The sequence below is a fragment of the Pelobates fuscus genome, chromosome 2, assembly GCF_036172605.1.
Source record: "Pelobates fuscus isolate aPelFus1 chromosome 2, aPelFus1.pri, whole genome shotgun sequence".
NCBI classification, from domain to species: Eukaryota; Metazoa; Chordata; class Amphibia; order Anura; family Pelobatidae; genus Pelobates; species Pelobates fuscus.
The window spans coordinates 37468953-37487279 of record NC_086318.1 but is presented as its reverse complement, the minus strand read 5'-3'; the positions used below and the strand labels follow the sequence as shown (position 1 = coordinate 37487279).

The 18327-nt window shown below is 40.5% G+C and overlaps 1 protein-coding gene across 1 annotated transcript in view; it reads left to right on the top strand.

Moving 5' to 3' along the window:
• LOC134585433 (serotriflin-like) overlaps positions 1-18327 on the top strand; it is an 83802-nt gene that overhangs the window by 30691 nt on the left and 34784 nt on the right. The window contains exons 5-7 of the mRNA XM_063440851.1: positions 622-767; positions 5814-5908; positions 11238-11326. Of these exons, the coding sequence (XP_063296921.1) occupies positions 622-767; positions 5814-5908; positions 11238-11326 (330 nt within the window). The remainder of the gene's footprint in view (positions 1-621; positions 768-5813; positions 5909-11237; positions 11327-18327) is intronic.

Sequence of the window (18327 nt, the reverse complement as noted above, 5' to 3'; positions counted from 1 at the left end):
CATTTTATTCAATATTTTTTTTTTATACATTTTTTTTTGGTACACAAAAATAAGAAAAAACTATCCCAGATTCAATGTATAATTTATTTTTAAAAATTGTACATTTAATTAATGGTTAAAAAGCAAGGCCTTGCTTTAATATTGCTGGATCGGTTTTCCAAATTAACCGATAAGAAGATTTAATATTATGAAATATTATGAAAAATGTTTTAATTACGAAATGATTTGAATTTTTTTATATGTACCTATATTTTATATATATTATATTTTTTGATATTTAATTGAAAATATAATTTTAAATGTTTATCTAAAACTATTAAAACATTTGGAAAGCTTATCCAACAATAGTATATCAAGGTCTAAAGGTCTAAATGTTTTAATTATTAAAATGGAATATATGTCAATGTTTTGCTTATATATATTTTATTCAAAATAAAAATATATGCTTAGATAACAAAATACAGGTAACATTGAAAAGTCATATTCACATATTGTCAATTTTCTTATAACGTTGGTTTTGTATTATCTAAGTTTCTAATTTGCTGTGTTCTTTCCTAGTTTATTAGTATTTAGGCAGCTTAAGAAAATTACTTTTAATTTTCAGTATACAATTTATTTCAGGTTCTGTATGTGGAGAAAATTTATATATGGCTAGTAAGCCACACAGTTGGCAGAAAGCAATCCAAGCTTGGTACGATGAACATAAGGACTTTAAATATGGGGTAGGAGCAATAACGACAAATGCACCAGTTGGTCATTATACTCAGGTAAAAATTCAATATTCTACAATTGTACGTAGATGATTTATGTATTTAAAATATTAACTTTAATTCCTTTGACTTTAACATTTTGTGAACCCATTCACTACATGATTCTTTTTATTTCAAAAACAATAGAATTTATTTGAAAAAGGGGATACATGTCTAACACATACTAAAAACAATAATTTCATGTGCAGATTGCACATTGATAATAAAAAATTGATCTGGAGGAAATAAGTAACTAAGTAGTATTTTGTAAAATGTAATGTAATACACAGTGCTGGGAGAGGAAGGAAGGAAGGAAGGAAAGAAAGAAAGAAGCTAGCTCACTTTGGATCCTGCATAATGCCAAATTATTCCTGGAGCCTGATAATATGCTGGTGATATCACTCCCTCTTACTGCAGGAGGAGCGATGTCCCAAAAGGATGGGCTGAGAGAATGACTTGGGAAACACAGAAGAGTGGCCAGTGATGCCATTGGTCATCTGTCACCAGCATGCTATGCCCATAATTAATATTAGCTAGCACAGAACTCTCTAATGATACCACCAGAGATGGAATTACGCCTCCAACAGCAATGTGCTTTAACTCTGTATATGCAATGTTTCAGATTTAAAAGTTGCACATACAGATTTAGAACACCATGACCACTTCAAATTACTGAAGTGGTCATGATGCTTCCAGTAGACCTTTCACGATATCTAACGACAGGTAAAAAGTGTTTTGGTACCATATTTCTGAAGTGCTGTTTTGTTATCCAAAACACGTTTTAGTGTAAGCCAATATAATTATTTTTTTTCAAGTAGGAAAACATTGACATTTTTACATTTTGGCAGTACACAGTCAGAAAAAAAGAGAACAATAGAATCAAAGGCTATGGTTGAAATATGTTGAAATATGGTACATTGGAAGCAGTAATATTAACAGCAAATTAACAGCAAATAATCACTGTATACTGTATAACTGACTATCAAGATCACATTAAATATTATTGACCACAGGAAACGGATAGAGAGAAACACACGGACAAACTACACTCCCCCTTCCCAGCAAATGCCAAAACCCACATATGGCAATTCATTATACAGAGAAAAGGGAGACCTATTAAGGAGGCCTGGCAACATACTTGGATGCTACATTAAGTGATATATATCTCACTGAACTAGTGACATAAAACAGCCAATGACACCTACTTTTGTTATAACTTGGGACAGAGTTGAGGAGATTATGGTTGTGCTCCTTCATGGTGAGATAACCTATTATCATTTGGAGATGTTCAAGAATGGGAATGTGAGGAAGGCTGAACTTGATGGACGCAAGTCTCTTTTCAGCTATCTAACTATGTAACTATGTAACTATGGGTAACAATGGATCTACGATACAATAATATTCTTTTACCAAGATACTCTGCACTATTTTGTTTTTTATTCCTTTCCATGTATATGATGATGGTCCATCTACCCTGAGATACTCACCGTCTTATACAATATGCCTACAATCAATTTTGGTTTGTGAGTGTGAACTACTATTTAATTTCCACTCCCCCTTAAAAGTTAACAGTATTATGCTATGTTTGTTTCTGTTATTATTGTATCGTAGATCCATTGTTACCCATATCTATTGAGGACCTGGAGGAGTCCTTATCTGCCATACATTTAGTGCAAGGGTAATTTTTTGTTGTTAACTATTACCCACTAAAAGTGTGTTCTATCCACTAGGAGGTGTATCTGTACTTTCTATATTTAACTATGTAACTATGTAAGGTATTCCACCTTCTAGCAATTTAGATATGGGCTTCAGTAAAATCCCGCATATGAGTTGCAGGACAATCCTATTCAATTTTAATAGAGATGGTCTATCATTCAGCAACATGCATGACCCTATGGTGAAGGTGAAGACTTACCTCAGTAGGCTATTTCAGTAACCAGAATATAGCAGTACAAAAGGCTTTAATTATACTAAAATGCCACAAAACATGGAAATATATTGCAATTTATCCACAGCTACTTGAACATAGTCTCAGATGCCCACAAATAGGACAGAACATTTTGTTCACTTGAGTTTATAAACAAATAAGGTCACATACTGTTGAGTGATTAGAGATTTGGAAGTAGATTTAAGAGTTGGTGACAATAAGTAAAATGTTATCAGAGAACAGTAAACACTTGTATTTTCTCATGTCACATCTTATCCTAGAGATCCTTGACTGATTGTGACCAATGGCTCGACGGCAATCACAAAAAGTGTCATGATTCGTTTTACACTGTCTGATTCAGGGCCTCACAGGGCCACTACCTGTCTGTGGTGCTGTTGCAGGCTGCTACACCCAGACTGAGATATCTCTCTGTTCCCAGCTGGCTTTACTTTGTAACTAACTTCTCCCTATTTAGTTGAGCCTCACCCCTTCTTGTTTGCCAGTTCATTAATGTTAATGATTTTGTTGGCCTGGTACTTTTGTCCTGGAAATCTGAGCTAGTTGTCTCTCCTGAGATCCTGTGCTGGCGTCCTGCTTATTCTGTGTTCCTGTGTTCATGAAGTGTTCATAAAGGACCTTGTGCTTTTTTTTTTTTTTTTTTAAGGTCCCCTATTAGCAGCTGAGTTAATTAATATTTGGCCTGTAGACATTCTTAAAGAACCTCTGCTCAACTCTTTGAAGTTGTAACAGAACCGTCTTAAAGACCAAAGTGTTTAGGTTTCTCCAACAATAAGATGATTTCTCTGAAAGAGCTGGGACTTTTTTCTCCAAAGACCAATCTCTGTATCTCTCTTGAAACCTCTTTAGTACCAATAGATCACACAGCATAACAAAGCATAAACCAGCATGCCAGCATGCACCAGCTTGGATAAGCCTCATAAACTTAGCTTCACAGGAGGTTGATCTGACCTGAGTGACGGTCAGTCAGAACCTAAATTATTTTACATGGCATTGAGGAACAACTAATCTTACCCATGCATACAGTATGTAGAGTCTGTGACTGTCCTTCAATTTAAATCAAAAGAAAAAATGTCTATAGCAGCAGCAGCAAGACTTGTTATTTCATTTGAAAAAGGAACATTTTCAAAAAAAATAATGTTGGAACAAGAGAGTTTACTGTTATTTAAATTACTCATGTTGCCGCTGCTCCCCATTTTTAAAAATGCCTTTCATTGAAGTGGTTTTGCTCTTCCGGGGCATTTTACAGTGTGGCTACATCTGCTACATCCACAGACACAGTTGGAGGGACTGTCACTTATAATTCAGACTAGATGTGTGGGAAAGCTTTGTTCTTCACAGGTTGGAAGGGAGGATGACTTGTCAACTGCCCAAGCCCACTACATTTTTTTTTCCTGAGAAAAAAAAGATAGACGCCAGCTCTACTCAGCTTCGAATAAATTTGTTTTTGCCTTTCATTGGGGAACCAATCACAGCAGGGAATAATTATTGCAACAAAAATGGCTAATGTGGCTGAAGTAAATCAATCTGATCAGGAGGCCAGGAAGAGCAGTCAGATAGTGTCCATCCTGAATGCTTAGCTAGTAAGAGCCCTTTCAGTCTTTTATTTTCTCCTATATTTAGCAAAAACTAGAAACTGTGGTTTCAGAACCAGACTTATTCTATACTTCTTAGAGATAATAATGTTTATTAATCAGAGTGGGTGATCCCATTCCAGAGAATAAGATTTGCATAAACAAGATCTTAACATGTTTAACTTGGAGAAAAGACGAGGCACGGGGATATTATAAAAACATTTAGATACATAAAAATAATCAACTTTTTATAGTTAAAAAAAGAAAAACTGCCAAACAAGTGGACATAGTCTTAAATAAGAGAGGCAAAGGTTTAAAAATAATTTTAAGAAGTTTTACTTTACAGAGAGGGTTGTGGATGCATAGAAGAGCCTTCTAGCTGAAATGGTAGAGGTTAAAACAGTAAGGGGGTTTAGGCATGTGTGGGATAGGCATTAGGCTATCCTAGATATAAGATATGGGCAGGGACTAATGAAAGTATTTAGAAAATTGGGCAGACTAGATGGGCTAAATGGTTCTTATCTGTCATCCCATTCTATGTTTGTATAAAAAGTCAGTGGGGAAATGTTAAATTATAATGCTCTTTTGCCACAAAACAAAATCTTGAACTATGCAAATCCTGAAGTAATTTGGAGAATACTCTGCATTTTATAAATAAAATTACATCCATACTTTGCGTGATATTCTGACCTATGCTAATTCTTTAGACGACACCAAATTGCTTGTATTTGAATTAGAACATTCAGTGTGATTCTCAAATTGCCCTCCAATACCCTTTAGTCAATACCCAAATTGTTACTAATATTTTGGAGTCCAATTTAGGCAATAACGATTAAAAAATAAAAGATAATAAATTGTTTATTAGGTATTTTATTTCTTTGTTGAAATTTCCTATGAATGCAAAAGTTTTTTTTTTTATTGCCATAATCTATGTGTTTCTATCTAGACTGTCCAACTAAACTCAATTATACCAAACAAATTACACATACAGAATTAAAGGTCTATATGTACTGCCTATTATATGTTTTTACATATCCTTAATATAAAAATGTATACTGAATGAAAACAATTGCATTTTATAAGGTTGATGGTAGATTATTCAGTGATTAACATTGCCTTGTTCTACTTTCTTCAAAGTATCTGCAGACTTATGTTCAATCCTCCTATCCATCAAGTAACCATTGCTCTTGATAAGACAGTGTACTAAATGACTCAGAGGTCCATCTTGTGGATCATCTGATCCACACCTCAAAACATGTATGTCTTTTTGTCATTCAGCTACCATTCTTAAAATGAGTAACAAAACGTATTAATCTGCTATGTGAGCATTATAAAAATATTGTCTGTATTGGTAAAAAATTATATGTTTCTACAAAATATCAAGAGCATGTGAAGGTTTCTTGCACATGGTCACTTGGTGTCCAAATATGTCCTTCAGTTATTTGGTATTACCTTACACTTGATATGGCCACCAATGATATGGTCAAAGCCAAGTTAGAAAAAATGAAATATAATTTTAATTTTATTGTTCATTTTATATTACAGATGGTCTGGTATAGGTCTAATTTACTTGGATGTGCAATGGCACACTGCCCAACACAACCATTAAGCTATTATTATGTCTGTCACTATTGCCCAGCGTGAGTATAATAATCATTAATTGTTACTTATTTTTTTAGTATCGCTTGCAACAAGACACAAGCTAAACACATATTAGTATAAAGAAAACATGTAAACAGATTATGAGGCTGAAATGCAATTGTGCTATTAGCACTGTCCTAAGGTTGGTACCTTTACATGTTCACCTGGTGTTATCCTTTGAACATCTTTATTAATCATGGGGAGCAGATGAGTTTTCTTGATGGAGAGCAAATCCAGTTGTAATTGATAGAATAAGAAGTGAAACAGGGTAATGTACACCTAAAGTTTTGAAGCTATTTTAGTTCATCGATAATGCACCTGTACTCTCACTGCTCAGTTCTTTGCCATTTAGGAGTAACTTTTCTATATATTTATGTAGAACTAGCCACACCTCACTTGTCTCTGCATGGTTTAATTCCATAACAATGTTAGGATGTTCCTTTACATTGTAACATCAGGATATAATGTAACATCCTAACAGTCAAAATCAATTAATACCTGGGGCTCTCAGCTGTCATATTTAGTGGCCTTAGACTGACTGTAGAGCTGTATGTGCGGCTCAAAGTGAGCACTGCATACAACCCTTTAAATGGGCTTTAAATTGTCATGACTGACCAAATGCATTGAACCACAGGGATTCTCTGGCTGCACGCTGTGTAAGGAGACCCCCAGTGCTCCTAGTCAATTGTGATCTGTGATGGGCACTGGTCACAGCGTGATCGGCAGAGACATCATGACAGAGCTGCAGCACATGATGGAGATCGACCTCTCTTACTATAAATAGCCAGTAAACTGCAGTCACAGAGTTCTTTCTACTATTTTGGCTTGGAAATCTCTATGCTGATAACAGTACTAACATTATCAGAGGGAATCCTTTAGGGTTAGGGGTTGCCACGTATTCATACCAAACTGGATTTCATTACCAAACTGGATTTCAGGAGTGCATACAATTTGGTAAGAATCAAGGAAAATCATGAGTGGAAAACGGCATTTAACACTAGATGCGGGCACTATGAGTACCTTGTTCTGCCTTTTGAGCTATTCAATGCACCGGCATATTTTATTAATGATGTACTCAGGGATTATATCTATTCATTTGTCCTGGTTTATTTGGATGCTATCCTTATTTATTCTCCTGACCTTCAAACCCACCACAAACAGGTCAAACAAGTATTGCAGACTTTACTGGAAAACAAACTTTATTGTAAATTGGAAAAATGCTTGTTTGATCAGACTGAAGTACAGTTTTTGGGGTATAACATTTCTGCCTCTGGTTTTCAGATGGACCCTAAGAAACTAGAGGCTGTTATACAGTGGCCAGTACCTAGCGGACTAAAAGCCATCCAAAGATTTATTGGGTTTGCAAATTATTACAGAAGATTTATCAAGGGGTTTTCTTCTGTAACAGCCCCCATCACCAATATGACACGTAAGGGGGCTAGTAGTATGGTATGGTCTAATGAAGCTAGATAGGCTTTTGAACTTCTTAAACAAAGGTTTGCTTCTGCCGACATACTGAGACACCCTGACACCAGCAAACCCTTCATATTGGAAGTCGATGCCTCTGAAACTGGGGTAGGGGCAGTCTGAAACTGGGGTAGGGGCAGTTCTTTCTCAAAGGGAGAGCCAGGACACCCCTTTGCATCCTTGTGGTTACTTTTCCAGAAAGTTGTCTCCCGCTGAGCGCAATTATGATGTTGGCAACAGAGAATTGTTGGCCATTGTCCTAGCGCTTAAAGAGTGGCAAAATCTTTTGGAAGGTTCCAAGTATCCCCTTTTGATCATTATGGACCATAAAAGTTTGGCTTATATAGGGGATGCTAAACGTATATCTTCTAGACAGGCTAGATGGTCTTTGTTTCTGTCTCGCTTTAACTTTTTTATAACTTACAGACCTGGTCCCAAAAATGTGAAGGCTGATGCCTTGTCTAGACAGTTTGATACTGAGTCTTTACAGGAACACGAGACATCCCCTATCGTGCCTCCTGAATGTATTATCACTTCTACTGTTATTTCACTGTTTTCTCCCTTGCTTGGTGCTATAATGGAGGCTCAGTCTCAGGCACCATGCAATAAACCACTGGACAAATTGTTTGTTCCATTAGGTGAAAGAAAGAATGTGCTGAGGGTGTTCCATGACAATGTGATTGCTGGACACCCAGGTATCAATAAATCCATATCTGCGATCACAAGATCATTTTGGTGGGATTCCCTTAAAAACTATGTGAAGGACTATGTGCAAGCTTGTTCAGTCTGGTGGGATTCCCTTAAAAACTATGTGAAGGACTATGTGCAAGCTTGTTCAGTTTGTGCTGTTTCTAAGGTCCCTCATAAGCTTCCTTGTGGTTTGTTGCAACCACTTCCTGTACCTAGTGTTCCATGCTCCCACTTGTCAATGGACTTCATCGTTGAACTTCCAAGTTCCAATGGCTATACCACCATTCTTATGGTGGTTGACCGTTTCTCCAAGATGGCTCATTTTATTCCACAAAAAATTGCCATCCTCTCAAGACCTAGTTCTTATTTTTATACGTGAGATTGTCTGACTGCATGGCATTCCACACAATATTGTGTCTGATAGGGGCTCTCAGTTTGTGTCTCGGTTTTGGAGGGCGTTTAGTAAACAGTTGGGCTTTGAATTGTGTTTTTCTTCTGCTTACCATCCCCAAACTAATGGCACGGCTGAGAGGGCTAACCAGTCATTAGAGTTATATCTGCATTGTTTTGTAAATAGCACTCAAGATAATTGATCCGAATTCAGTGGTGTATCCTGGTTTTGTGCTGCCCTAGGCCCCCCTTATCCTGCCACCCCACCCTTCCCTGCCTTCTAAATACACACACATACACTAGCTAACAGACATGCATACACTCTCACTAACAGACACACACAAACTAACAGACACACACACACTCACTAACAGACACACACACACTCTAACAGACACACACACACACACACACTAACACACTCATATTTTTTTTTTAATTCAATCCCCCCAGCCTCCTTACCTTTGGGAATGCTGGGGTGGATTCTCGTTTCCCTGGGGTCCAGTGGGGCTGCTGGGCGGCCGGTGACTGCAGGCGAACCCCTGGAAAGTGCCGCCCAAGGCAAATGCCTTGTTTTCCTCACAGATAATACGTCCCCGTCTGAATTACTACCCTGGGCCGAGTTTGCTAGCAACAATACTACCCATGACTCTTCTGGTCACAGCCGATGCTTTGTTAATGACGGTCATCATTCTACTGTCCTGCCGGCTGTTTTCTCCCCCGAGACAACTGCTTTGGATGATCCCCTTTCTTCTATCCGTGATACTTGGACCACAGTTCATTCCGCTCTCAAAACTACGGCTGATCCCTTCAAATTCTCTGCGGATAAACGGCAGAGTGCCAACCCCGTTTACCAAGTGGGTAACAGGGCATGGTTATCATCGCGCAACATCAAATTAAAAGTTCCTACTATGAATTTGCACCCAGATTCCTGGGCCCTTTTCGTATCCTTTGGAGGATTAATCCTGTGTCATATTCTCTGGCCCTCCCGGCCTTATTACGTATTACAAATACCTTTCATGTGTCGCTGATCAAACCTCTTGTTTGCAATAAATATACTGTCTCAAGTGTCCCTCCTCCTCCCAAAGTTGTTTCTGGACAGGAAGAGTATGAGGTCTCTTCCATAATTGATTCCAGGTTTTCTCTGGGCACTTTATAGTACTTACAAATACAAAAAGAGAAGTCCTGTGCTTAGTCCCATTACTACTGGGCCAGCAGCAACGACTACAATACACATCAGCCCCAATATATAGTAAAAACCAAAGAAAAGAAAATGTTACTTGCGCTTTCTCCTTAATCCCTATGTATATTTAGACAAATGGAGGTCATTTAGTTGCTCCAATGGCCATTGGAAGGAATGCCCGCCTGCCGACGTCAAGGCAGACCCCCCTAAGCGGGTCCTAACACTGACCCTTCAGCCTGCTTCCTTGAGCTTCTGGCAAAGATATCTCTAATGAGACAGAAAGGGGTATTTTTTATATACACCCCTATACTTATTAACCCTTAATAGGGAACACATGGGATGGGCAGCAGCATTGTAACCAGGCTGTGTGATACAAAGTAAATACAAATACAAAAAGAGAAGTCTTGCGCTTAGTCCAATTACTACTGGGCCAGCAGCAACGACTACAACGACTACTACAGTACTTGGTGGATTGGAAAGGTTATGGCCCAGCCGATCATTCTTGGGTTCCGGCATCTGATATACATGCTGGCCACAAGATTCGCTATTTTCACACCAAGTTTCCTCTCAAGCCTGGTCCTGCCCGCCCGGTGGGCGTTCTTCAGGTGGGGGGTAATGTCACGTATTCATCCGCATATAAAAATGTGATTAATGACATTTACTGTTCCGACAGGAAAAGTTGTGCCAAGCAACATTACGGTCCTGACAGGAAAAGTTGTGCCGAGCAGCAATCAAATCCACAGGAGGGTTTGTGCTGAGCAGCAATTATGGAAATGGGAACCTGGTAACTGCCTTTGGGGTCAAAGGCCGATTACAGCCTATCAGATCCAGAGGAGGGTTATTTAGGCCCAGTTCTCATCCTGCTCAGTGCCCTGTCGTGGTTTCCTTAGTGGTTGTCCGAGAGCGCGTTCCTGATTCAAGTTTCTTCTGTTTTTTTACTTTGGCTTTGATTTTTACTTCCCTGCATTCTGGTATCACTGACTTCTGGCTTTCCCTTATCGCTGTGTCTCTTTCTGTATCCCCTGACCTCAGCAAGTATCCTGACTACTATTAGGTACGTTAAGTCCGGTCATTCTAAGGCCCGGTAATACGTTACCTATTAGTCATCTGTGTGACACAGTTCTACATGCTGGATCAACTAGTAATCCTGACGGGGTAAGGTTAGTGTTGGGGTAAGGTAAGCAGCTATAGTTAGCGTTAGAGTAAGGTTAGTGTTAGGGTAAGAAAAGGGTTAATGCTGGGCTAGGGTTAGAGGTAGGGATAGTGTAGAATTAAGTTTAGCTGCCGATTTCAAAATCCTGTTTCTATGTTTACAGTTATCTTGCTTACTTGCATATACACTTTGTATAACACTTTTAAAGTATTACAATTGGTCAAATGTGAGTTCACATGCCAGGTGCTCTGTTCCTTTTGTACCAGTCTGCATGTATTGTCTGTCTATATTCCTCCGCACCATGGGATGCTTTTGCACTATATAAAAGATAGATATTTCTATATTACATTCACCTCATCAATATATTAGGTATGTTTTACTAATGCTTGCTATTTTTGTTTCATAAACATTTTTTTACAGTTTTGTAACATTTCTTTTATTTTAGAGGAAATTCAAAAAAATCTATTAATGAACCATACGGAAGTGGGTCTTCATGTGCTAACTGTACACATGCTTGTGTCAACGGACTATGCAGTAAGTCTAGTGCATTAAACAAATGAAATGTTGTCTCCTGGTTAAGAGCCATTATCTTTGATATATATTAATTGGCTAGTAATCAATAACCTGAATACAAATATACATCATGAGTGTTAAAGTGGATTTCTTGATGAGATGTCCATAATACAAAGTAGGTATCAAACTTGACAAAAGTTGGTCTATTTCTGGCAAACCTTACCAGTCATCACAAATAATGGCTGTGGGATTCAGGCATTGTCTATGATGGCTCCTGCGTTGTCTACACTATAGCACTAACAGAGTTCCTAGGAAATAAATCACCAGGAGCTGAAGATGGTCAGCAGGAGGAAGATGCATCTACAATGGACAACTTGAGGTAGGTAAAACCTACCTTTCCATGCAGCCTGCAACCAGTGGACCCAAACTGGATCTGTCTCCTTTGGAAGTCTTTGCGAACTATGAAAAGACCTCCAAAAGTGACAGATCTGTTTTAAATTGAGTCCCCATGACAAATACTCATATTTTTATTACAGCACTCATATTGCCTTTTAAACACTTTTTAATTGTTTAATTGTGTGTACTTTATGACAAAATATGACTTCCTTGGTCATCATCATTAAACATCATTATTATCTAATAGTTTTCTTTGTTATGTGGAGTCTGACACTTCTGTGACTGACCAAAACAATATTTCTAAGCTACTTACCTCTACTGAGAACAAATATTTTCCCTTCTATAATAAGAGAATGGAAAATATATACTAATTAATTTAAATAAAGCAGTGGGCATAATTTTGTGCTTCCACAATATGAAAGTACATTCTTCTATGCTTCTAAATAAAACTCTCCATTCTTTTTCTTTGCTAAGTTCACAAGTTAATTTTAAAGACAGTGAGAGCAGAAATACATTACAAATTATCTTAAACTGAATATAATGTACAAAGAAAGCTGTGTCAGCAGACTGGAAAGTCCAGAACCTATATTGCTGAGAAAGGTTTTGTGCATTCGGCACTGCTCATTCGACATACACACCTTATAGCATCATGCCATAAATAAGGAAATTATGCCCAATCCATGATAGTTACATATTATGTAGAAATAACTACATCTGGTATATAGCTTTTACTACCTTTTTCAGTTCCTTACCGTTCAATGAGTCAGAGTCAGAATGTGATATAACATTTTCATGCCAGAGATCTGACAGATTATGAAATTTAGAACAAGAATGGAGTGCAAAAGGCTTGAGGCAAATGCTCTTCCTCATGAGCATTACAACAGTGGGTGATCTTTTGACCTTCTGAGATGAGGATAAGAAGCACAATGCAACACAATCTGCTGTTGAAGCCCAACTTTCAGATATGATAAAACCTTGTTGGTTATATTTTACAGTCTTTGGTGATGGATGGTTATTCGTTCCTTGAGTCAGTATCCATACATATGTGTCTGTAGGCCTTTACACTTCAGTTCAGGGCATGAAATAAATTTTGGATGGTAGTAAAAATTGGCTTTATTTGAAACCAAATTAAAAAGCTTAATGCAAAGGAAGAAACTTGCAAGTATTATACTGATTATTTCATTTAAGCAACATGGGGGACACAGAATATATTGTACATAGGAAACATTTTGTATTTCACTTGTATCTCACATTTCTCAAAGGCTCAACCACAGTATATAAAGATAAAGAACATCCAACTTCATGTATGTAATATACAAAGTGTTGAGAATCAGATACGTGCAGAGTTCTAAACTCTATTGCAGAAAAAAAATTACAAGATCTTGTGTTAAAAAGTTAATTTTTTATGGACAATTAAACCTTAGAGTAAATATAATATTGCAGCCAATTACCTTTTATTCCCAATATATCTTATATTTATTTCATTCTGAGATAAAAAAGTTTAATCATACTTTAAACTCTTCTAAACTCTTCCCCTCTGGATATTGGCATTCAATTCATACGTTTTACTTTTTACTTTTATTTGAAGGAGAGGGAAGGAAGATAAATTAGTTATAGGAAATGCTGACACTCCTGGATTTAAGAACAATAGTATTTATTGTCATGACTGTCAACGTTTCAGTTCTTAGCTTGGAACTTTCATCAGGACACAAAGAATGATAATACAAATGACTGGCTTTTACACAGAACAAACAGGTAAGTTAATTACTCACAGCCCCAGCTACTCGTCAAGTGGGTTGATCGGGCTGCTCCCGAGCTCGGGCGCATTTCAAAATCACCTGAGTGAGTCCCCACAAGTCAGAGGCATGGTCCACCTCCACATAAAGTATATCCGGCGTCACTGCTTTGCCAGGGCAACTGGTGATTGCGTTCAGCAATTGGCTGCCCATACGTTCGCTGACAGAGTGTGTAGTACTTTGGAGGCTCCACCAATGAGAGAGAGAGCAGTGCCACATTGATCTTGGGGTGGAAACGTTGATCTACTACTGTGGGACAGTACGTTTCAATAAACACCACTGCATTTTTGAAAAGATGTCAAAGCGCCTTTTTCTAATTATTATACATGTAAGAAGGCCATTAGGCCTGAATTTGTGAGAAGTTATTTGCCTACTTAAACAAAAGGTGCCTACTCATCTATGCCATTCCCTCTGTTCGATGGCTGTTTGATCTGGTTACCATAGCAACCAGCACTTCCGCCTCGGTCTGAAACTTTCAGCTTCAGCATCCCACTTCCCCAGCGTCCTGAACTCTGTCTGGCGTCTCACCTCCTCCGGCTGATTACCGTGGTCTTTTGTGAAGATTCCGACCGCGGTAAACTAACGAAGGCATCCACATTTTGGTACATCACCCTTCGTCCTTATTCAATCATCACTTATTATTACCGCGGTCTTTTTTGAAGATCCTGACCGCGGTATTGAGGCATAAGGTTTATTTGAAATAAAGTGCATTTGGCTACTCTTTTTAAAGGTGCTGCCCTCCATCACCGATCAATCTAGGTGGCGTCTGAGGGTCTTTCTCGTTACCCTTGTCTCTGGATTTGTTTTTCTACCTCTGGTGGGGGCCCACACCGAGGTCAGGTACTTATTATTTTTATGTATATACTTTTTATGTTTTTTATGTTTTTTTTTATTCATATTGTCCATATTATTGATGTATTTATATATTGACTTTGACATATATATTAGTACATCCATTAACATTTTCCTGTATGGATAGTATGTAGAGTGTTTAATTGTTATATATTTTGTTAATATTCTTTAGATCTAACTATTATAACTGTCTCTAACTCTATTTTGAGTATTCCAGTTTGGGTATAACTACTAGTGAGGATGTGAAACAGCTTTATATTTAGTGATGTACCGAACGGTTCGCTGGCGCCACGGTTCGCTGGCGCCACGGCGGGCAAACATATGCGCGATCTGCCCCCTATTCGTCATCATTGAGTAAACTTTGACCCTGTGCCTCACAGTCAGCAGACACATTCCAGCCAATCAGCAGCAGACCCTCCCTTCCAGACCCTCCCACCTCCTGTACAGCTTCCATTTTAGATTCATTCTGATGCTGCATTCTTAGATAGAGGAGGGAAAGTGTAGCTGCTGCTCATTTGATAGGGAAATGGATAGCTAGGCTAGTGTATTCAGTGTCCAATACAGTCCTGAAGGACTCATCTGATCTCTGCTGTAAGGACAGCACCCCAAAAAGCCCTTTTTAGGGCTAGAACATCAGTCTGCTTTTTTTCCCTGTGTAATCTAATTGCAGTTGCCTGCCTGCCAGCTTCTGTGTCAGGCTCACAGTGGATACTGTGCCCACTTGCCCAGTGCCACCACTCATATATGGTGTCACAATAGCTTAAGCTTGCATTTAAAAACAAAAACATTTTTTTCACTGTTATACATTGAATAGCAGTTAGTTGTCTTCAAGCGGTGTGTCAGGCCTAGAGCGTGTACTCTGCCAACCTCTGCCACTGCACAGTGCCACTCATGTCTGGTCTCACAGTAGCTTGCACGCATAGTACCACTAATCCAAAAAAAAAATGACAGGTAGAGGCAGGCCACCCTGCAGGGGCCATCGTGGTCGTGGTGCTGTGATTCCCTTTTGCCCTAGAATAATGCCCAGTTTTCAGAGGCCACGTACCCTGAACTTGAAAAGTTCTGAGGACATAGTTGACTGGCTAACACAGGACACCCAATCTTCTACAGCTTCCGCTCGGAACCTTGACGCACCATCCTCCTCCTGCTTAGCTTAACTTCGGGCACCTCTCAAGATACCACTCACCCGCCTGCCACCACCACCAACACTAGCACCACAGCTGCTTCACTTTATCTGTCAGAGGAGTTATTTACACATCCGTGTGAAGGAATGAGTGATGCGCAACCATTATTGCCAGAGGATGTAGATAACAGGGATATGTCTCAGTCAGGCAGCATTACACACATGGACGTACGGTGTGATGATGATGATGTTGTACCCGCTGCTGCTTCCTTTGCTGAGTTGTCAGATACAAGTGAAGCGGTTGATGATGACGATGCGTCCATGGATGTCACGTGGGTGCCCGCTAGAAGAGAAGAAGAACAGGGCGAAAGACAGAGAGGAGGAGGAGAGGAGTTGGAAGCAGGGGGAGGTCATCGCAAGGAGCTAGTGGCACAGTCAGACAGCATGCATCGGCACCCGGGGTCAGCCCGACAGCACGCCAATCAACGCATGCTGTGTCCACCACCAGAATGCCGTCATTGCAGAGCTCAGCAGTGTGGAATTTTTTTATGTGTCTGCCTCTGACAACAGCGATGCCATTTGCAACCTGTGCCAAAAGAAACTGAGTCGTGGGAAGTCCAACGCTCATCTGCCCACAGTCATGGTGTCTGTCAAGGACATGTTTGAGCGTAAGAAGACAATGTCAGAAAGTCACCCCCTTGCCCAGCGTCTGACAGCTGGCTTGTCTGAACTATTAGCCCGCCAGCTTTTACCATACAAGCTGGTGGAGTCTGCGGCATTCAAAAAATTTGTAGCTATTGGGACACCGCAGTGGAAGGTACCCAGACGAAATTTCTTTTCACAAAAGACAATCCCCAACCTGTACTCGATTGTGCAAAAGGAAGTAATGGCATGTCTGGCACACAGTGTTGGGGCAAGGGTCAATCTGACCACTGATACCTGGTCTGCAAAGCATGGTCAAGGCAGGTATATCACCTACACTGCGCATTGGGTAAACCTGCTGACGGCTGCCAAGCATGGAATGCGTGGCTCTGCAGAGGAGTTGGTGACACCGCCATGACTTGCAGGCAGGCCTGCTTCCACCTCCTCTATTCCTCCTACTCCATCCTCTTCCATAATCTCCTCGGCTGAGTCCTCTTCTGCTGCATGGCACATGTGTGTAATCTGATCGTACAATGCTTTGTGCATAAGTACACAGGCTTACAGGGCGTCCTGAAGCAGGCCAGGAAGGTGTGTGGCCATTTCAGGCGTTCCTACACGGCCATGGCGCACTTTGCAGATATCCAGCGGCGAAACAACATGCCAGTGAGGCGCTTGATTTGCAACAGCCCGACACGTTGGAATTCAACACTCCTAATGTTCGACCGCCTGCTCCAACAAGAAAAAGCCGTTAATGAATATTTGTATGACCGGGGAGCTTTGGGGAGCTGGGATTTTTTTACTGGACATTACTGGACGCTCATGCGCAATGCCTGTAGGCAGGGCCGGCCTTGGGCATTTGGGCGCCCTGTGCGAAAAATCTTCACAGCGCCCCCCCTTTCCTCCCCCCCACCCCTTCCCCCTTCCCACACACACACACACACAGGCAGACAGACATACACACACACACAAACACACGCAGGCAGTCATACACAGACAGCCACACACAAACACACACACACAGACATAGAATGTGACGGCAGATAAGAACCATTCGGCCCATCTATTCTGCCCAGACAGTCACACATAGGCAGTCACACACACACACACAGGCAGACAGCCACACACACAGGCTGGCAGACACACACAGACAGACACACACAAACACACAGGCAGACAGCCACACACACACACATACACACACAGTCACACACACACACACACACACACACAGACAGACAGTCAAACACACACTGGCAGACAGCCACACACACACAGACAGACAGACACACACACACTGGCAGACAGTCACACACACACACACAGGCAGACAGTCACACACACACACACACACACACACACACACACATAGGCAAACAGTCACACACACAGGCAGACAGACACACACAGACAGTCACACACACACACAGGCAGACCGTCACACACACAGGCAGACAGCCACACACACAGGCAGACAGCCACACACACAGGCAGACAGCCACACACACAGGCAGACAGCCACACACAGTCACACACACAGACAGTCAAATACACACACAGTCACACACACAGGCAGACAGTCAAATACACACACAGTCACACAAACAGGCAGACAGCCACACACACAGATAGTCACACACACACACAGAGTCAAACACACAGTCACACACACACAGGCAGACAGTCACACACACACACACACACAGGCAGACAGCCACACACAGACAGTCACACACACACAGGCAGACAGTCACACACACACAGGCAGGCAGTCACACACACACACACAGACAGTCACACACACACAGACTGTCACACACACACACACACACAGGCAGACAGTCACACACACAGAGACAGTCACATACACACAGGCAGACAGTCACACACACAGAGTCAAACACACAGATAGTCAAACACACAGTCACACACACAGACACACACACAGTCACACACACATACACACACAGTCACACACAAGCAGACAATCACATAGTTACCTCTGTTCCTTGTGGAGGCAGTGCAGGTCCTGGATTCTGGTTGTTGGGGGAAGCAGGGAATCCTTCCTGCTTCCCCTGCAGCAGTTACACAGCATTTTAGCTCCGCCCCCACCACACAGTAAGCCCCACCCCTGCCGCACGGTAAGCCCCGCCCCACCTTGATTTATTTATTTATTTATTTTTTATCCTGGCCGGCCCGTGTGAGCTGTGAGGCCG